Raw genomic sequence first — 16,074 nt, forward strand, 5'->3', positions numbered from 1 at the left:
AGATCCTTTCAGACAGAAGCACAGTCGTTTGCGGAGAACTGCCGTTGGTGTTTCTCAGAGTACGGTCTTTTAACTTCTCTAACAGCCTTGATAAACCTGTTCTTTGACCTTTTAAACCTGTCTTTGTCCCCACTCCTGAATGCTTCTTTCTTTTCCAGCGTTAGCTTTTCTGTGAACCAGGGTTGGCAAATTATACAAATATTTATACATGCTTGGATTTCTATCCAAATTTTACTCAAAACTGAAGAGAATTTTTTCAAAACAAAGAACAGAGAAGCTCTGATTACAACACAGAGCAGGAGAGTGACTTCCTTCTCTGCCCAGGACGCATTCTCCATGCATTACTATACATTAAGCAAATATTTGTTAATTGTTGTTGTGAATGTCCGGTACTGAACTTTTAAAAATTTGTAATTAAAAAATCTGAATCTGCCTTTGATAACTTACCAATGCAAATGGTGCAAAATAGAGCCGCGCGTATTGTGGATATAGAACAAATGTTGTTACAATGCACAAATGTTTAGGTTGCTTATCTGTAAGAATAGATTACTGTATTGATATTTTGGAATATTCTTGTAACAAAAAAAACAATCTATTTTGTGTAATTTACCTTTCAGTTTAGATACATGACTATGCACAATTTCTATTTTTCTACTGGCATTGTCCGATCACATATACATAACAGCTAATGCTTCATTTGTAGGGTTGAGTGCTTATTTTGCACCATACAGTGATCACAGCCACAGTGCCAATTTTCAAAAGTTGTTTAAGTCGTGCAACAGAAAACTCATATTGGACAGATAGTCTAGCTAGCTGTCTGGATTTACCCTGCAGAGATCTGAGGAGCAGTTAACCAGTTAGTAAAATCCGGCGGAATTTACGTCGGCAACGGAGCAATCCCGGAAGTGGAACTTCGTGAAAATCTTTGTTGTTTATGTTAATGTTAGTAATAGTAGCCGAGTAGTGAAATGGAGGGCCATGTTTTCATTTTCTCCAACATCTAGCTCAGTGGGGGGCTAGTAATTTGTCAGTAACGGTTCTGAGATGATGCAACAGATAGTCTGGATTTACCGTGCAGAGATCTGAGGAGCAGTTAACCACAGTCCACAGTTTATTTTTTATTGTAGTGTTGGCAGCAGCCGGATTTCATGTAGAACTTGAATGCTACTTAATTTCCCCTTTAAGGGAATCATCATCTCATCCACAGCTTTGTGCTCTTCTGATACCACCTGCATTTCTCTCTGAATGACTCAAGCCATGGTTGCCTCCCAATAAGTGCAGACTCCAGACATTTACTGTAAGTCCATCATAAAATACAAATAATATATAAAAGTATTATTTCATAAAAGATATCTTTAAGAAACAGATAGGGTGGTGGACCAGGAGTTCAGGGCAGATAGTTTACCTAAATAATGTCAATGCAAATTAATTAGTCCTAATCCATTGTACACATTTCACTGAATGTGGCTACCCTATTTTGCTCTCTACTTAATATACTACCCCTCCACCCTCCCCCCCAGAACACCTGCATCCCCACATTTAGGACTATTCTCACCTGTCCCTGAACAATTCAACAAGCGTCCCCCAAAACATTCCTGAACATTCAGAACCTGTTTCTGCCGAATGCAACGGGCAGCTACGAACAAAGCCCAGAAAAAAACTCCAGATCAGTTAAATGCATTTTATAACTGATGATTACGGTCGGTGTATCTTTTGGTCATTTGCTTGTTCTTTCATAAAACGGGTATTAAAAAACAAAAAAACGAGTGGTTGTTTGATTTTCTTTTTAAAATACAAAATTAAATTAAATTCAATTCAATTAAATTGAAATACAAGGCATTTGTTTGGCAGGGGGATGAGAGAAATTTAAAACATGCTTTGATTTTCATTTTCTATTTCAGATAACAAAAAATAAAATCATTAGAAAACTGATATGAAGAAATGCCACTTTTTTCATTTTCTGAGAGAGGATGTTACATTTCCAAGGCAACATCACCGGTGTAGCCTACCAGTTTTGCTTTAACCCAGGCTGCAGTTGAGGGAAACTTGTAGCCTAACTTCCTGAGCGACTGATCATCTCTTTTTTGCACCTATTTACATAAATATACATAAATATGGCTATGAAATACATCATGAAATACATAAATGAGGCAATAAATATAAACATATTAATTCATAAGTCAAGTCATTATAGTTAAATACATACTACAAACATATTTTTTACTTTTATTTATTTCAGGGGACTTTTATATGTACACATTTATTTCCGTCTCTATTTATTTACACATTATATTCAAAGTAAGTTTGGTCTAGACTCAGACTAAAAGCAACTAGTTGTTAACTCATTTTGAAATGAGATCTACAAAGATAGTGGAATCACAGGCATCAACAGATTACTAATGAAACAATATTTTATTTGTCTCTTAACATTATAAGAAATAGCCAAACAACGATGACATTTATCACAACTTGCTGCCTTAAATATAAAACAAAGGTTGAAATTTGATCATCATGCTGCTAGAAAATGGGGGGATAATCTGATGTTTCGTTTCACCTTATTTTAGTATGGATTTTTAGAGATGGTTCTATTTAAGAGACTATTTTATTGAATTTAAAACAGTAATGCAAGGATTTAATCTTTACGCAACAGAACATTTCTTTATGCCATTATATATTATTCAGATTTTAAAAATTGCTGTGAAGGAGCTGCCTTTCCAGAGAGAACATTAAAAACTCTTTTATTAATGATATTGCTTATTGTTGCAGTGTTAGCTTCAAGTGCTGGGAGCTGAAAGCAATTGAAATGACTCCCCATGTCAATATGTAATTTCATTTTTGTTCTTATCTTCACTGTATGTTCAAAAACAGTAACATTTGCACTGCCCCTTTAATGCTGGAGTGCATGAAAGCTTGCAAACCCTTACCTCTTCTTCCTGCTCTCAAACAACTGTCCACTTGTTCCCTCCCCCTCATTAATATGCACGTGTAAAAATGGGTGTAACTAACGTGTGAACAGGAGCTGATAGGACCTAATTAGTAAACATTAGCAAATGAACAGTAACAAAAGGACAGAGTTTATATTTAAGTCAGAACACAGACTAGCGGACACACAGTCACTGCCAGTTGAAATGGCACAGTCAGGAGTTCAGCTGGACCGAGAAACCTTCTCTTGTCCGATCTGTCTGGATCTACTGAAGGATCCGGTGACTATTCCCTGTGGACACAGCTACTGCATGAACTGTATTAAACGCCACTGGGATGAAAAGAATGGGAAGAAAATCCACAGCTGCCCTCAGTGTAGGAAGACCTTCACACCGAGGCCAGTCATGCTGAAAAACACAAAGTTAACCATTGTAGCGAAGGAACTGAAGAAGACTGGACTCCAAGCTGCTCCTGCTGATCACTGCTATGCTGGAGCTGAAGATGTGGCCTGTGATGTCTGCACTGGGAGAAAACTGAAAGCCCTCAAGTCCTGTCTGGTGTGTCTGGTCTCTTACTGTGATCAACACCTTCAGCCTCATTATAACTCCTCTGCGTTTGAGAAACACAAGCTGGTGGAGCCCTCCAAGAAGCTCCAAAATAACTTCTGCTCTTGTCATGATGAGGTGATGAAGATGTTCTGCCGAACTGATCAGCACTGTATCTGTTATCTCTGCTCTGTGCATGAACATAAAGGCCACGACACAGTCTCAGCTGCAGCAGAAAGGACTGAGAGGCAGAAAGAGCTTGAGGGGAGTCAACAAAACATCCAGCAGAGAATCCAGGACAGAGAGAAAGATGTGAAGCTGCTTCAACAGGAGGAGGAGGCTATCAATCGCTCTGCTGATAAAGCAGTAAAGGACAGTGGTAAGATCTTCATTGAGCTGATCCGTCTCATGGAGAAAAGAAGCTCTGATGTGAAGCAGAAGGTCAAATTCCAGCAGAAAAGTGAAGTGAGTCGAGTCAAAGAGCTTCAGGAGAAGCTGGAGCAGGAGATCACTGAGCTGAAGAGGAAAGACGCTGAGATGAAGAAGATCTCACACACAGAGGATCACACCCAGTTTCTGAAAAACTACTCCTCACTGTCACCACTCAGTGAATCTACAGACTCATCCAGTAAAGATCTCCGTCCTCTAAGCTACTTTGAGGATGTGACAGCGGCTGTGTCAGAATTCAGAGATAAGCTACAAGACATTCTGGGAGAAAAATGGACATGGATCTCATCAGTGGATGATTTACTGCCACAACCAGAGCCCAAGATCAGAGCTGACTTCTTAAAATATTCATGTGAAATCACACTGGATCCAAATACAGTGAACAGGCATCTGTTATTATCTCAGGGGAACCGAAAAGCCACATTACTCATAGAAGAACAGTCTTATTCTCGTCACCCAGACAGATTCACTGATTGTCGACAGGTCCTGAGTGGAGAAAGTCTGACCGGACGTTGTTACTGGGAGGTGGAGTGGACAGGAAGAGGAGTTCATGTAGCAGTCGCATACAAGAACATCAGCAGAGAAGGGAGCTCGGGTCAATGTGGATTTGGATTGAATGACAAGTCTTGGGCGTTAGATTGTAACAGAAAAAGTTTTATGTACAACAAAGTCCAAACTCCCGTCTCAGGTTCTCTGTCCTCCAGACTAGGAGTGTACCTGGATCACAGGGCAGGTACTCTGTCCTTCTACAGCGTCTCTGACACCATGACTCTCCTCCACAGAGTCCAGACCACATTCACTCAGCCTCTCTATGCTGGACTTTGGTTTTTATCTTGTGGCACCACTGCTAAGTTCTGTAAACTCAAATAGACAGTCATTTAACAGACAATGGGTTACATTCAGTGTTTTCATTCTGAAACTCATTTTATGTCCATGTTCATTGCTAAGAGATGTTCTTCACTGCTCAGAGATCAGCTGTCAATCAAACATTGTGGGTTGTCATTTGACATAGTCTCGTTAGTTGTTATGCAAATGCTTGAGTTGTGTTTCTTTAGGTTGCACTTCTTCCTTGTAAATGTGGATGGGGGAAATCTGTACACGAAACCATTGAAAAAGAGTCATTGAACAGACGTTACTGATGGGATGTGTGAACAAACTGAAGGTTGACATGATCAATAAACAAACAAAAAAAAAGTATTTTCTTCTTGTCCTCATCCAGGGTATCATACAAAGCTGATGTTGCAGATGTGTTGTATATTTTGTAAACTCTGGTTCACAGCAAGCTCAGACAGATAAGGTCGGAAAAGGAAGAAGCAATCCGATAAAGAAGCCAGAATGGGGACATGGACAGGTTTAAAGAGCCAAAGTACAGGATAGAAGTTAAACAACTGAACTCCCAGAAGTTCTCTTTGATAAGCGAAGGCAACTGGAGTTGCTTAGAATTTCTTGAGCACATTCCGCATTGTAGTTTTTCAGATGACGGTATGTCTGTAAAGATTCTCCATCATCCATGTCATGGTAGTTCTCTGTGACAGGCAACTGGACTTGCTAAAATGATCTTGAAGACGTTTCGCCTCTCATCCAAGAGACTTCTTCAGGTCTCAGAACCACCAACTCTACCACCGTCAGTTCTCCGAACTGAAGGTCTGAAGTCTCTTGGATGAGAGGCGAAACGTCTTCAAGATCATTTAACAAGTCCAGTTGCCTTTGCTTGTCACAGAGAACTACCACGACCTAGAGGATGGAGAACCTTTACAGACATACCGTCATCTGAGAAACTACAATAACTGTTCTCAACAAACGACTCTGCTTCTGGCTGAAAGGGTGTAGGAGAGATCAACTGCAATCCTGAAACTGCCCACTCCACTAACGACTTATGCATTGACAACAACCTAAATGAGTTTTACTGTCGTTTTGAAAGAAAATGGCACCAACGTCAACTTTCTCCATCCTGGAGAGGGACGTTAACAGGCTGTTCAAGAGACAGAACCCTTGCAGAGCAGACGGACTAGACTATTCCTGTGACAGAAATCTCTTACTTCTCACTTTGCCATTTTGTATAGCTGTAAAAATGTACAGTGAGAATTATAATACCATATATAGCGGACTCAAAGTATCCCACAATATATCATGAAAAGTAGTGGACAATAATCACCTGAGCACCATTATGCAGTGCGCTGAAGGAAGTTTGTTTTACCAATGTATGCAATAAATTGTGAATGTAAGTTCAAAATAGATGGGGTAAAACTTGCTATTACAATGGGAGTTACAAAGCACTGGAGACATATCGATTGTAAAGTCTTTATATTATCTTTTGGGGCCGATGATGGTGATGTAAACAAGATGGGCTACTGTGGGTCTGGAAGTGGAGGTCTGATCAGGGGTCACGTCAGGAACTTTGGGCTTCAATGCATAATTCTGAGATGGTTGTTCACGCTGTAAATACATGTATTAAACTGAAACCTGTGTCATGACATTAAACATTAACTATGTAACTAAATACATTGTGACAAGGTGTGACTGTATGTTTTATGAAAACGAAATTGTGGCCCCCCCATTTTTCCAGGAGGGTGTGGTCTGAAATATATATATTTTAAATATAAATGTAAAGGTATTCCATCATCTTCGTCTTTTCAGTTTCAGATGATACCTTGCAAGGGAAGCAAGAGCAGCAAGTCTCAGTTTTTGCTGTCTAGTTATTCTGTTCCTTCTCATAATCAAAACTATTTGAATGATCTAGAGAACTAAGAAAAATAAGATTGATATTGTCTATTATAGCATTTCCACAGAGCTCTTAAAGCTGTTTATAAATAGTATGATTAAGTAAGACTTCGATGGAAGTAATTGTTTTCGCATATGGCGGAATGAAAACAACGGAAAAAATGTTTACTGTGAGCAGAACAGCGCATCACAACACAAGCGGTCACAGCATACTTACTAATTTGAGAAAAAAATGCTCAGTATAATATGTTATTTATCAAAAAATGCATGTCTGTATTTATTATGGATGATCCTTCAGCCATTGTTAATCTGAGACGTTTTAATGATTGTAGTTGCAGTGTTAGCCACAACTGTTGTGAGATGAAAGTGCTTGAAAGAACTTCAAATGTAGATATATGTATATCATTTCATTTCAGTTCTCATCTTTACTGCATGTATAAAAACACAGTGAACCTTGCATTGTCTCTTTGAGAGAAACCTCCTCCTGCTGGAATGCATGAAAGCTTGATAACTCCTCCCTCTTCCTCTTCCTGCTCTCAAACAAAGCAAGCACATGTCCTGTGAAGCTCTCACACAGTCACTATCAAGGTGAAATGGCACATAAAAGAGTAAAGCTGGACTGGAAAAGCTTCTCTTGTTCGATTTGTCTGGAACTACTGAAGGATCCGGTCACTATTCCCTGTGGACACAGCTACTGTATGGACTGTATTAAAGGCCACTGGGATGGGAAGAAAATCTACAGCTGCCCTCAGTGCAGGAAGACCTTCAAACCAAGACCTGTCCTGCTGAAAAACACCATGTTAGCAGTTTTAGTGGAGCAACTGAAGAAGACTGGACTCCAAGCTGCTCCTGCTGATCACTGCTATGCTGGAGCTGAAGATGTGGCCTGTGATGTCTGCACTGGGAGAAAACTGAAAGCGCTCAAATCCTGTCTGGAGTGTCTGGTCTCTTACTGTGATCAACACCTTCAGCCTCATTATGATGTGGCTCCATTAAAGAAAAACAAGCTGGTGGAGCCCTCCAAGAATCTCCAGGAGAACATCTGCTCTCGTCATGATGAGGTGATGAAGATATTTTGTCGTACTGATCAGCAGTGTATCTGTTATCTCTGCTCTGTGGGTGAACATAAAGGCCACGACACAGTCTCAGCTGCAGCAGAAAGGACTGAGAGGCAGAAAGAGCTCGAGGGGAGTCGACAAAACATCCAGGAGAGAAGCTGCTTCAACAGGAGGTGGAGGCTATCAATCGCTCTGCTGATAAAGTAGTGGAGGAGAGTGAGAACATCTTCACTGAGATGATCCGTCTCCTAGAGAAAAGAAGCTCTGATGTAAAGCAGCAGGTCAGATCCCAGCAGGAAACTGAATTGAGCCAATTCAAAGAGCTTCAGGAGAAGCTGGAGCAGGAGATCACTGAGCTGAAGAGAAAAAATGCTGAGCTGAAGAAGCTCTCAGACATAGAAGATCACATCCAGTTTCTACACAACTACTCCTCACTGTCACCACTCAGTGAATCTACATCCAGCATCGATAGCCGTCCTCAGTGCTACTTTGAGGATGTAAAAGCGTCTGTGGCAGAAGACAGAGATAAAATACAGGAGGTTCTGAGAGAGAAATTGACACATGTGTCACCGATATGGACTGAAGTGGATGATTTACTGTCACAACCAGAGCCCAAGACCAGAGCTGATTTCTTAAAATATTCACTTGAACTCACACTGGATCCAAATACAGTGAACAAGCATCTGTTATTATTTCATGGGAACAGGAAAGCCACATTAGTTGAAGGAGAACAGTCTTATCCTAGACACAAAGACAGATATGTAAATTGTTGGCAGGTCCTGAGTAAAGAGAGTCTGACTGGACGTTGTTACTGGGAGGTGGAGAGGAGTGGGGAAGGAGTTTATTTAGCAGTCGCATACAAGGATATGGGCAGAGGAGAGAGCTGGCATAAAAGTGCATTCGGATACAATGACAAATTATACTATATACTACTATATTATATTATGACTATATTGTGACAGAGAAGGTTATAAATGTTTTGCAAACAATGTCCAAACTCTCGTCCCAGGTCCTCCTTCCTCCAGAGTAGGAGTGTACCTGGATCACAGGGCAGGTACTCTGTCCTTCCACAGCGTCTCTGAAACCATGATTCTCCTCCACAGAGTCCAGACCACATTCACTCAGCCGCTCCATGCTGGACTTTGGCTTTTCACTTCTTTTGGAGACACAGCTGAGTTCTCTAAAGTGAAATAAACAGTCAAGTCATTAAAGGGTTAAATTCTGTTTTAACTCTTAAACGTATTTTGTCTCAATGCTTTTTGCTAAGAGTTGATTTGTGGCTTTTCTTCACTGCACAGAGATCAAATGTCAGTCAAACATTATGGGATGTCCTTTGACATCTTCCCATTAGTTGTTATATAAATGTTTGAGTTTCTTTAGGTGGCGCTCCTTCCTGTGTCCGTTTAGCCATGGAGGCTACCACTATTTGTTGACCTGAACTTAAAATGTAAAGTTCTCTGTGCTCTAAATGTTTGAATATTTGTATTGATGGATTTGTAGGTTGTTGTTTTCTCTTCCACTGTGAGTATGAAGAGAGAAAGCACCAGACCTCCTTTATCGTAGATATTTTGTTCTGATCCCTTTGTAAATTTGTAAAGAATTACACTTACATGTTTTTGTTTAAAATGATTTATGTGATGATTATGATACTATGATCATAATCAAGGAGATCCTCCATTATTCTCAGTTAATTGTGTGGATGAAGTGAATCTGTACGTTAAGCCATTTAACAGCCTTTACTGATGGGACTAGTGAATAAACTGAATGATAATTAAACAAACATGAACAAAGTATTTTCTTATTGTCTCCAGGGGATCATACAAAGCTGATGGATAATATGTGTTTTTGTATGTTTCGTAAACTCTGGTTCACAGCAATTATTTTTTAAGGGCCATTCTTTCCTATCTTTGGCTCGCCCGAGGCCTGTACTACGAATCAAGATCAACATGCCCTGGATTTACAGTATCTCACAAAAGTGAGTACACCCCTCACATTTTAGTAAATATTTAATTATATCTTTTAATGGGACAACACTGAAGAAATGACACTTTGCTACAATGTAAAGTATTAAGTGTACAGCTTGTATACCAGTGTAAATGTGCTGTCCCCTCAAAATAACTCAACACACAGCCATTACTGTCTTAACTGCTGGCAACAAAAGTCAGTACACCCCTGTGTTAAATTCCCATAGAGGCAGGCAGATTTTTATTTTTAAAGGCCAGTTATTTCATGGATCCAGGATATTATACCTAGAGATTGGCATGGGGTACTTTCTCTAAAATCATGTCTCAATGCAAATCAAACTAGCTATTAGGCTAATTGACATGAAACCATGCCAATCTCTAGGTATGGTGAAGGCTATGTGGTGATGTGGGGGTATGGTGAAGGGTATGTGATGATGTGGGGGGGGGGAGCTATTTTAATACCAAAGGCCAAGGGAACTTTATCAGGATGCATAGTATTCTGGATCCATGAAATAACTGGCCTTGAAAAATAAACATCTGCCTGCCTCCATGGGAATTTAAAGGGACACGCCGACTTATTGGGAATTTAGCTTATTCACCGTAACCCCCAGAGTTAGACAAGTCGATACATACCCTTCTCATCTCTGTGTGTGCTGTAATGCTGTCTGACGGCTCCAGCGGCATCAGGCCAGCACAGAACATGCAGGTGAATGGTTCCAGTAATCCTACTGCTCCGAATAAGTGACAAAATAACGCCAACATGTTCCTATTTACATGTTGTGATTTATAGAGTCACAGCGTGTACAAAAAACAACGTAACGTGAGACACAGCCTTCTTCTAACAAGAAACAAACCAGGAACTATATTCTCAGGCGGAAGAATATAGTACTTTGGCGGAGTGATATGCCCGCAGCAAGCCTGTCTGAGAATATAGTTCCCGGTTTGTTTACTGTTAGAAGATGGCTGTGTCTCATGTTACGTTGTTTTTTGTACACGCTGTGACTCTACAAATCACAACATGTAAATAGGAACATGTTGGTGTTATTTTGTCACTTTTGTCACAATTGGGAGCAGTAGGCTAGTTGGAACCAGTTACCTGCAGGATCTGTGCTAGGCTAAGCTAATGCTGGAACCGTCAGGCAGCGTTACAGCACGCACGGAGATGAGAAGGGTATGTATCGACTTGTCTTACTCTGGGGGTTACGGTGAATAAGCTAAATTCCCAATAAGTCGGCGTGTTCCTTTAACATAGGGGTGGACTGACTGTTGTTGCCAGCAGTTTAGACATTAATGGCTGTGTGTTGAGTTATTTTGAGGGGACTGCACATTTACACTGTTATACAAGCTGTACACTTAATACTTTACATTGTAGAAAAATGTCATTTCTTCAGTATTGTCCCATTAAAAGATATAATGAAATATTTACTAAAATGTGAGGGGTGTACCCATTTTTTTTGAGATACTTTATTTCAGTTACCCAGCTTCACCTAACCTAACAGCTGCGGTTCCACATAAGCTGTGTCACGACGGTGGTTATCAACTAGTTAAACTCAGGGTTTCCCAATCCAGCGACGCACGTTCACATAAAAGAGACGGTGCAAAACGCAATACAGTCGCTGCTTCCTAAAACAGGAAGGAAAGCTGGCAAAAAAATAAATAGCCAACCCTGTAAATATATAAATCACAACGCTTGTCAATATCACTTCCCCTTCAGTCAGGCACAAGATCTGACCATAATTGGGAGGGAGGGGGGCGCTGCTTACAGTGCCCAATGGCTGCAACACATGAGCGCTAGGAATTACAGTGGCTGCTACAAACGATTCCAATACAAAAAATGATTCCATTGGTATCGTAATTTTTGAAACGATTACAAGTTGGAACCGGTTCTCGATGCCCAATCCCAGTTGTCATCTAGTAGAGGTGAATGTGTGAAGTCTTAGGAAATGTATGAAGCACTTAAACATTTTTATCTGCTCCACTGATTTGGACAATTAAATGGTTATCTAAAAATGTAAGTTGTGTTCACAGGTCAGCCCCGCCACACTACACACAAAGACAAAAGCTGAAAAGGCTCCTTTAGTGGAATTTATTTAAATCACCACACCATTTACAATATACAAACAAATAACAGAATGCATAGACATTGTAGTTTGAAACGTGCAGAAATGCTTTAAAATAGCACAGTACTTAAAATACTACTGACAGTAAATAAAAAACTAAAACCTTCAAGAAAAACTAAACTGAAACTACATTGGCAGGTATAAAATTAAAAATTAAACTTTAATCATTTCAGTTTTACTTTTTTCAGAAACTGAACATAGTTGACATTGGAGGAAATGGCACTTTGCTGCAATACTTCACATTGGACATGAAAAAAGCGCGAATATTAAATCATCGTTAAATCATAAAATGATATCATCATGGCCATACCTTTACAGTTCTACAGCCGTGTTTTTAGTAATGTGTAGCTACATTACTTCTTAGACATTACACCTGGCCCTGACAAAAATTAAAACTAAATATATTAAAACTAAATATCTCTGAAACACGGAAACTTATGCTGCGTTCCAGACACAATTTTTAGCCTTTAAGTTACGACTTCAAGTCACGACTCACAACTTGGTAGCATTCCAGGCAAAGTCACGTATGTCATCATCCAGATAATCTGTGATTGAGTGAAAGTCAGTTTAGTTATGTTTATGTACAGCAGATTTGTGCGTCTGATAATAAAAATAATGACATTTGGCACACCGTCAAAGCTGGCTAGCTTTGTGCCGTTGGCCGGGTTCAGGTTAGGCTAGCTAACGTTAACGTTAACGTTAGCTAGCGGCTACCTAATGTTGACGTTAGCTATTTCTAGTCGGCGACTGATATTTTGGGCTTCATTTAATAAACATAACCTGTAGTAGAACACAATTGCATGTGTATTGTTTGTTTACAATGTGAGGAATTACTTTATAACTACTTTATAACTACGTTGCCTATTTATGTCTATTTATTTTTATGTTTTGTAAATTATGTACAATTTTCTTTTTACTCAAATGAAAATACTTCGAAGGGGACAAAATTCTGGAGTCTTTGGCCCTCATTTATCAACCTAACGTAGAAACCAGCGCAGATATGAGCGCAGAAATCATCTTACGACAGGCTTCACGTGGGATTCATGAAAAGTTCGTATCACACCAATCCGAGCGTAAGAATGGTCGTACATTGATAAATGCGGCGGCTGGAAACGATCGTCATTTAAATATCACGCCCCCAATTTATTCAGGGTTTTGAGGCCTCGCCCCTACAATTTACGACATGGCGAGACGTAATCCGGCTGAGAAGCGGAACTTTTCAGAGGTGGAGATTGAAACCCTGATATCTCCGGTTCATTTGCACTAACGTGTGTACTATTTGGCAGCCTGAAAAATGTTATTAAAGGCTGTAGAAAGAATGCGGGATGAAAAGAGATCACTGATGAGGTCAACAGTGTTGCCGTAGTAAATCGGACTCCAGCTGAAGTTTAGCCTATTTAATTTATACATCTTTGACACATTTTCTATAGTCCTAATAGTAATATACAGACTTCTATTGCATCTATTAGGCCTACATGTAGGTGTACCTATAATTAAATAAACACACGGTTGCGGAGTTTATGCAGTGCCTTTTATTTTACTCATGTTCGTCGGAACAAGGCAACAGCTGAGGGAGAGCGCGTGTTCTCCGCCCCCCCGTGCTGGACCCTGTCTCCTGACAGCAGAGGGTCTGGAAAAACAAGCCAAAATAACTCGGTCAATGGCAGAAATAAATCATTCACTTGAAAGAGAAACAAAAACCTTAAGAATAAATAAAAATGTTGTGCATCGTCATGTTTCCTGTATTGAATATCATTGCCAAACATAACACTATAGGCTACCTTTTAAAAGTGAGGAATAATATCCTGTCTCCTTCATATAGCCCTCAGTTGGGGCTGTTCTGGACACTGCTCTCTGGGCATCGGGTCATCTGGCTCCATCGCTACATTTATGGCACCGTGTCTTCCTGTGCGATGTTGTGCAGAACCCCCCAGGCTAAAACAATGTTGCAGACCGGCGCATAGAGGTTTTCTAAAAGAGCCAGATCTGCCATTGCTGATAAGTGATCAACTGATGACTTCTCCTTCTCCTGTTAAACTGATTATATCCTGCACCGCAAGTCCACACTGACTCGAAAACTTGCGTACACGAGTTCAGACCAGACGTGAGATTTGATCGCAGCCTACGCTCACGTCCAAATTGATAAATGCCGAGCTTTGCGTAGGAATCGGCGTACGCCCGTCGTACGCCTGTTTTAGGTCGTACGCACGTTTCATAAATGAGGGCCATTCTGTTTGTTCACCTGACTGTTTAGTCCAATATTTTCTCTCTTTTAGCTGTTTTTGGTCTCCACTTTTAAGGGAAGTATCCGTGTCTTTAGCTGCTAAATGATCTATCACCAGCTAGGTTATGTGTATGTTTGCTGCAACACAGGTTTACAGGGACTTTTTTTCATATATATTGAATTGTCATCAGTGTTGTTCTTCTTCGCATAGGCTAAATAAAGGTATTTCCACGTAAATTGGTGAATAAAAGTGATCTGAATGCAGGAAATTAAGTCTTTGACGCTCAAAATAACCCTGGGGGAGGACAGCCAGACCCGCCACTATGATATGTCTCCTCCCCCAAAGGCAAATTCTGGACTTCCAATATATTTATATACAGTACAGTATACCCACTACAATACATTGGACTACACCACTGACAGTAAGAGTAAAGTTGTCTGCTGGACAGAAACTCAATATTAAGCTCTGTAAAGCCAAGATGAGCAGCAGATTCAGCTGTTGAATCTCTATAGGTTCAAGCGACTACTTTCATATTGTTTTCACTTCATTTTTTTTTTTTTTTAAATGTTGATTGTATATATATATATACACGCGTTAAATTCATGTCCTCCACCTTAAGGTTTTCTTCTTTTGAAGCTGACATTATTTGTAGATTAATCAGTTAGTTCATGGGTGGAAATAAGGTTGCCAACTTTTTTGAAAATTGGTCCATTTTTTTCCAATTCAAACTTCCTACTTGTGTTTCCAGCTCCTCAAATGTGAATCATTTGATGATGTGTGTGAGGTAAAGCTGATCTGCTCAGTGATTCAGGGTGAATGGAGAGACAGAATTTGGTCTGGCTGCTCTGTGGGGGGTTCTTCTGTCTCTTGAACAGCCTGTTAACGTCCCTCTGTCCCTCTTCAGGAGAAAGAGAGTCATCGTTGGTGTTTGGAATGTCCCATTGTCTTTCAAAACAACAGTAGTTTCATTCAGGTTATTGCACCAAGTCATTAGTGGAGTGGGCTCTGACACACCAACCCGACGTCCGACCGTCGGCAGAAAAGGCAGCCGGACCGATCATTCGGCTCCCGTTTCCCCAAGTCGTTCAAAATTGTGCCTCGGAACACACCGAAGCGACGCCGACTTGAGCGTACGTTCTGCGTGTACGCGAGACATAATACGTATCCATAACAGCAGGCGACGCTTATCTGTATTGTCGGCCAAAAAATGAAAACCGGAAATGAGCTTCTAATAACCTTCACTGGTCTCCGTCCACAGCAACGTTGGTCCATTTATTTTACTGTGTTTTGTTAAATGCTGATGCGCCATTTCATTGTTTTCATTGGAAATTGTGTTGTGAGTGACCCTTCAATATGTATTGTCTCAAAGTTAGTACAATACTAACTAGCTGTTTTGTGCCATTTTTACGGTTAAATATAAGTTTTAACAATGCTTTGTTACAGTATAATGTAAATAACGGAGGCTCTACAGTCCTTGTTGAGGGTGTGCATTATGTTATTTCATGTTTAGGAGCAGAGGTGCGGAGCCAATTAATGCCATATGGTCTCCTGCAGGTATGTGTACCTCTTTGTTAGATGTTATATTCTTTTTGTTATCTTTGCAGTCACCCAAACCCACATACTGTTTAACTTTGCCCTCTGCAACTGTTAGAAAGTATAAATACATTGTTTCTCATGTTTTTCACATATTTTGTTATAATTCAAGTAATGTTTTTCCCAGTCTATTCTAATGGCTAGAAATGTGCACAATAAGAGTTGAATAAGACACTATACTGTAATGTCATTTGTATGTATGTATGGTAGAATATGAGATCACTCTTAGACAAAACTGTCTTGTATTGCTGAGGAGCAGAGGTGCGGATAGTAGTTAATAGTAGACCAGAAGCCAGTGATATTGTCTTCTGCAGAACAAATACATTTTGGAAAACCATCAGCTGAAGTTGTCTATTTTCCATACCCTGTCCACATCTGTTAGACTTGCTAACACTTGTATGATAAGTAAATATAATGCCATGTTGACCTGGCATTGTATGGTATTGTATATATATATATATATATATATATATATATAT

The 16,074-nt window shown here is 39.9% G+C and overlaps 2 protein-coding genes across 2 annotated transcripts; both read left to right on the plus strand.

Moving 5' to 3' along the window:
- Nucleotides 1–3,085: 3,085 nt before the first annotated feature.
- LOC114566024 (tripartite motif-containing protein 16-like) lies at nucleotides 3,086–4,784 on the plus strand. Its single transcript, XM_028594366.1, has one exon. It carries the CDS (start codon nucleotides 3,129–3,131, stop codon nucleotides 4,782–4,784), a length of 1,656 nt encoding a protein of 551 aa, XP_028450167.1. The 5' UTR covers nucleotides 3,086–3,128.
- A 3,061-nt stretch (nucleotides 4,785–7,845) lies between these two features.
- On the plus strand, nucleotides 7,846–9,434 carry LOC114564916 (tripartite motif-containing protein 16-like). Its single transcript, XM_028592589.1, is given in 2 exon segments — nucleotides 7,846–8,619; nucleotides 8,621–9,434. Coding segments are annotated over 2 exon segments (957 nt in total). The 5' UTR covers nucleotides 7,846–7,929; the 3' UTR covers nucleotides 8,888–9,434.
- Nucleotides 9,435–16,074: the final 6,640 nt, after the last annotated feature.

Source organism: Perca flavescens, chromosome 12 (assembly GCF_004354835.1).
Source record: "Perca flavescens isolate YP-PL-M2 chromosome 12, PFLA_1.0, whole genome shotgun sequence".
NCBI lineage: Eukaryota > Metazoa > Chordata > Actinopteri > Perciformes > Percidae > Perca > Perca flavescens.

Excerpts from the sequence above, each read along its gene's own strand:
- LOC114566024 (XM_028594366.1), top strand. The coding sequence starts at position 3,129 with ATGGCACAGTCAGGAGTTCAGCTGGACCGAGAAACCTTCTCTTGTCCG.